Source organism: Brachypodium distachyon, chromosome 1, assembly GCF_000005505.3.
Source record: "Brachypodium distachyon strain Bd21 chromosome 1, Brachypodium_distachyon_v3.0, whole genome shotgun sequence".
NCBI classification, from domain to species: Eukaryota; Viridiplantae; Streptophyta; class Magnoliopsida; order Poales; family Poaceae; genus Brachypodium; species Brachypodium distachyon.
In genome coordinates this window covers 63,204,014-63,209,746 of record NC_016131.3, presented here as the reverse complement: position 1 = coordinate 63,209,746, position 5,733 = coordinate 63,204,014, and the positions used below count along the sequence as shown (strand labels likewise).

General features: G+C 48.6%; 1 protein-coding gene across 2 annotated transcripts; it reads left to right on the top strand.

Moving 5' to 3' along the window:
• On the top strand, positions 1 to 4,091 carry LOC100839437 (ETHYLENE INSENSITIVE 3-like 1 protein). 2 transcript variants are annotated; one of them, XM_010230380.3, is made up of 3 exons: positions 1 to 221; positions 349 to 394; positions 1,722 to 4,091. In XM_010230380.3, exon 3 carries the CDS (start codon positions 1,779 to 1,781, stop codon positions 3,729 to 3,731), a length of 1,953 nt encoding a protein of 650 aa, XP_010228682.1. In that variant the 5' UTR covers positions 1 to 221; positions 349 to 394; positions 1,722 to 1,778; the 3' UTR covers positions 3,732 to 4,091. The 2 variants fall into 2 exon arrangements, with proteins under 2 accessions (XP_010228682.1, XP_003558012.1); XM_003557964.4 differs by lacking the exon at positions 349 to 394 and having other exon boundaries at positions 2 to 221.
• The last annotated feature ends 1,642 nt before the right edge of the window (positions 4,092 to 5,733 follow it).

Sequence of the window (5,733 nt, the reverse complement as noted above, 5' to 3'; positions counted from 1 at the left end):
AGCGCCACCCACACCCACTTGCCTATTACTTTTGTGCCCTTGCGCCGTGGTCTTCTCCCCGGCCCCTGTTCTTATCTGATCTCTGCTCTGCCCGTGCCTCCACCTCCCTTTCTTCCTCCCTCCCCCGTTTTCTCTTCTCCCACCCCTCTTCCTTCCTCTCCCGGGTCATGGCAAAGGTGAAAAGCGGATAAAATTAGCAACTGGGAGATCAACGCAGAGAGGTGAGCTCTTGCTGCCCTGCTCTTCCCCTTTGTTTTCATGCCTGTACATGCTTGTTTGTTTCTCTCTTCTTTCTCTTTGTTGCTTCTCCCTGTTTTGATGTGTTCGTTTGTGTTCTTGATTGACCAGGGGTCTTGAGAAGTGAGCTATACTAGTATGGTACTTGTTTCTTTCGGTAATTCTTTTCTAGATTTTTTTGTGCATCCTAGAGTTCCTTGCAGTTACCAATTCCTGTCTGTATACTTCTTTTATGTCCTTTTTTCCTTTTCTGGGGTGATATTTTGCTCCTGTGCAGAGAATTTTTTTTGTTTGTGTGATGGGTGGATAAATCCATGGCAGACTTCCAAGCTTGCAGCTTTTGATGTTGTAAGATGGTTACCAGCCAAATACTCGAGTTTTTTTTTTCTTATGTTTGATAGAGGTTTTAGATCTTTGTTCTTATCCATAGTTGTCAAAGAAGGAAATTTTGGTTTGGCCCCGTTTATGGAATTCTGGAATTTATAGTTATGTTACCAGGGATTTTTATTTTGGATCAGGAAAGGAATGCTATTTCTGCTTTCTCTTAGGAGATGGAAATTTCTTTTTTTGACGAACTGGATGGAAATTTCCATCTATTCATTTTGGTGTCTGTTCGATCCATTTTGTCGACTGTTTTCTTCCCCTTCGGCAGACTACTTTGATTCCTTTTGCTAAGCACATGGGTACATGTTCTTGTTTCCACCTGTCCATACCTCTTTGGCTGGGCAGGGAAATAAATCATTAAAAAATATGTTTCTTTTCTTGAAAAGTTCTAACCCCTTGCTTCTTTATCATCTTGGGTTTCCCCTTTGATTGGATCAGACCAATCTTTTCATACGTTTCAACGTACTTTTGATTTGTGAAGCATGAGAAAGTTCTTTTGTAAAACCCTGTGTAGATATGTTTCAATTTTGTTGCCTAGTTGTTCCATTAGTATGTATAATCATGCATGACACATGATGCATCCAATCTCTTTTACTTACGCTGTGGAATATGATCTATGCCACAAAAGAAGATAATCTTGTCTTAGATGCCTGCTAGTTGCGTGCCCTATCTTCCTTGGATTAATTAGTTTGTGAGGAGGATCATATGCGATGTGTTTATGTATGTCCTGATCAGATCAGGTGCATTTTGTTTCGCCAAACACATGCAAACTAGGCCTTGCAGTTCTTGCTTCAGTAGGCAAACTAGCTTTTGTGGCACATGATTGTCTCCGGGTTTATGTATGTAGATCTGGAGGAGTAGTATGGAGTATACTAGGAAATTACTCCAGCTGTTTGTCTTTAAGGAGTATAGCTGTTTCTTTGGTCATCGTGTAATTACCGAATTAAGATGGCTAGAAATATCTTTGCTGCTAACCATAATTACCTTTTTAAACACTACTACTAATCGTGCTGCACATGTTGCCTAGTTATTGCGTTTAGACTAGCAAATAAATTGGTCATCCTCCCTTTAACCGTTTGCTTGCTCCTGCTGTTCTGCAGGTGAGAATACAAGAGGAATTTGAGAGGAGTTGCTTTGCTCGGTGCGCGGTCAACAACATGATGGGAGGTGGGCTCGTGATGGACCAGGGCATGGTGTTCTCCGGCGTGCACAACTTCGTGGATCTCCTGCAGCAGAACGGCGGCGACAAGAACCTCGGCTTCGGCTCGCTGATGCCGCAGACGTCGTCCGGCGACCAGTGCGTGATGGGCGAGGGCGACCTCGTGGACCCTCCGGCGGACAACTTCCCGGACGCCGGGGACGACGACAGCGACGACGACGTGGACGACATCGAGGAGCTGGAGCGGCGCATGTGGCGCGACCGCATGAAGCTGAAGCGGCTCAAGGAGCTGCAGCAGAGCCGCGGCAAGGAGCAGGCGGGCGGCGGCGGCATGGGGGCGGACGGCGGGCTGAAGCCGCGGCAGTCGCAGGAGCAGGCGCGGCGCAAGAAGATGTCGCGCGCGCAGGACGGCATCCTCAAGTACATGCTCAAGATGATGGAGGTGTGCCGCGCCCAGGGGTTCGTGTACGGGATCATCCCGGAGAAGGGCAAGCCCGTGAGCGGCGCCTCCGACAACCTCCGCGCCTGGTGGAAGGAGAAGGTCCGTTTCGACCGCAACGGGCCAGCCGCCATCGCCAAGTACCAGGCCGACAACGCCGTGCCGGGCTCCGAGAGCGACCTCGGCTCCGGCACCGCGAGCCCGCACTCGCTGCAGGAGTTGCAGGACACCACCCTGGGCTCTCTGCTCTCCGCGCTCATGCAGCACTGCGAACCCCCGCAGCGGAGGTTCCCGCTCGAGAAGGGCGTGTCCCCGCCATGGTGGCCGTCGGGCGACGAGGAGTGGTGGCCGGAGCTTGGCATCCCCAAAGACCAGGGCCCGCCGCCGTACAAGAAGCCCCATGACCTGAAGAAGGCCTGGAAGGTCAGCGTGCTCACCGCTGTGATCAAGCACATGTCGCCGGACATCGAGAAGATCCGGCGCCTCGTCCGCCAGTCCAAGTGCCTTCAGGACAAGATGACCGCCAAGGAGATCTCCACCTGGCTGGCCGTCGTGAAGCAGGAAGAGGAGCTTTACATGAGGCTGCACCCTGGCGCGCGCCCTCCGATGCCTTCCGGCGGCATCGCCAGCGCCATATCCTTCAACGCCAGCTCCAGCGAGTACGACGTTGACGTCGCTGACGACTGCAAGGGCGACGAAGCGGGCACTCACAAGATGGCCATGGCCGATCCAACTGCCTTCAATCTCGGAGCGGCCATGCTGAATGACAAGTTCCTCATGCCCGAGCTGCCTATGAATATGAAAGAGGAGGCTGCCGACGTGGAGTACGTCCAGAAGAGGGGATCGGCGACCACTGAACCCGAGCTGATGCTGAACAACCGTGTCTACACCTGCAACAATGGCCAGTGCCCGCAGAGCGACTACGGCTATGGGTTCCTTGACAGGAACGCTCGCAACAGTCACCAGTACGCCTGCAAGTACAACGATCCCCTGCCCCCAACCGTGGCCGTGGAGAACAAGCCGCCGCCGCCGCCGCCTGCACAGCAAGTCTTCCCGACGGCCTACAACCAGCCGAACCAGGCGCTGAACAACCTGGATCTGGATTTCAGCCTGCCGATGGACGGCCATCGTTCCATCACCGAGCTGATGAACATGTACGACAACAACATGGCCAACAAGAGCACGAGCAGCAACGACGATGTCACCATCATAGAGAGGCCCAATGCGCTCGCCCCAAGGATGCAGATGGACGAGGGCTTCTTTGGACAGGGGAATGGAATTGGCGGCAATGGCGGTGGCCTGTTCGATGATGTCGGTAACATGATGCAGCAGCAGCAACAGCCCCAGGCACAGGCACCACAGCAGTTCTTCATCCGCGACGACACTCAGTTCGGGAACCAGATGGGCAACATCACCGGCTCATCGGATTTCAGGTTTGGCTCTGGTTTCAACATGTCCGGCACGGTCGACTACCCGCAGCAGAAGAATGACGGCCCCAATTGGTATTACTGAAGAATAAACTTGTAGGGATTAAAATCCTTCATAAGCTTTTAAATTTCGCCATGGCACAATCTTGTGCTTCCATGGTGAAAAGTCTCCTCCTAAGAACTGGGTAATTCTATAGGTCTTTCTTAATTTTCATATAGGTTTTGCAGTAGTTGCAAATAGGCTGGATCTTGGAACTGGTTAAATACATGTATGTCCAGTCCAGCTGGTGAACCTCTTATGGAAACTTAATTTTATTCCTAGTTTAATTTGTTAGTTAAATGCTGTTCATATGACTTGCTGGTGGTTGAATTGCTGTGGTTGTTCCAGTATTTGGTTCTGTACCTTTTAATTGGCGAATGTATGAACTGCTGCTCTGATGTTTTACTCCAGCGATGATTTCCCTACTGTTTCTCTGCAATAGAAGGAGAGGAACATATTTTCAATTCTTGTGATGAAGTTATGGTTTCTTTTGATTTTGCCTATACATGTGTGGTTAATGCGGTTATTTGTCCGTTCTCTTATGGATTTCAATTGGGATACAATTTTCCAACCCAACATGGCGACATGTCGAAAGTCCTCCCGGACCTGTATCTTTCATGCCTGGAAAATTTGCCAACATGGTAAAATAGACAGCTACTTTTGTTTGTCAGGTTAGGAGAAATTTTGCTGAATTAGGTTCACTTCGATGTCGATATTAAATAGCACCAAGCCGCCATCCCAGATATTTATTTCTTCTCCTTCCCCTGAACTTTCTCAGTAAACCCCCCCTAAAAATCCACCGTGTTGAGTTTCTTCTCCTGTCAAAGATACTAGTGACTTTCACTTCAAGATGCTTAGAAAGCTGGTATTTGATCCTTGCTTTTCATAAAGCCGAGCCAGGTCAATGCGAAGTGGCATCCTTAAGAAAAGTTTGGCAGCCCTCATCGCTTTGAAGTGTTTTTGATGCTCGTCAAAAACAACCTTGTTTTATATAATCTTAAAAAGAACGAAACACAGATCGGATTGGATGGTCCTCTCTTTGATCACAAGAGCCCTCTCCCCTTTATTGCTTGCTTGGTGGCATCTACCTTCGTTCATCTTATCTCATAGGTTGTCAAGTTAGTGGTGGGACTTGTGACCCCTTCCTCACATGCTCACTGAGGGCGCCCCTATCATGGAGATGGGGATCAGGACAAGGACGGCCTACGCGCCAAGGCTTGCTGGTTTACATGGCTACGGATTCTGGATTCGATCCATTTCATCTCAATCCTGTCTGACACGCTGAGGGCAGTCCGGTTTGACTGTCTGATGGCTAAATATATTGAGGTTCAGATGAATGTAATTTTTGAAGGAACATATCATTGTCTTAGTGTGAGTTTGAGAAGGTCTGAATGATTCAGACATTCAGTATCTTTGAATGATGCATGATCCTCAATCTTTCAGTTTAACCATTATCAATCAGCCCCCTGAGAGTTGAGGTGGAAGTCGTTAAATCATGTGATGCTGTATGAAAAAGGTAAAGCAACGGCTGCCACAAGAGAGTTTAATTTTAAGTGAAAAACTCTGAAAAAAAGGGTAAAGAGTCGAGTTAGTTGTAAGCCAAGGGTTAAGAGTTCCGACGGCAACCAATCCGGTCCTCCTGGGGTTCCAAATCGTTCTTGAGATCTACCTAATCTGCCCCCTCGGGAACCCTTAAAAATGTTACAGATAAAGGGTAAGATAATATAAGAAAAACCAGTGGCTTATGTGACTCCAAATGGTCAATTTAGATATTCCCGTGGAACGCGAAAGCCAATCTGCAGTTTCTTGACCAAGAATTGTCAGCAAAGCGTAAACTAGTATCAACTCTTTTTGTCCAGTGACGCGCAACGATAGTGAGAGGAAGGAGCAAACCACTCCTGCAATAGTTAATTAACTGATTAGATATTCGGAAACAAAGACGCACTTAAAACATATGCTTGAACAGACTGATGCTTGAACGCGTGTTGTTTTTCCTTCGTGTCACCAATCGTGTGAAGTTTTGGTCTTTTGGACCAGGACAAGAGGC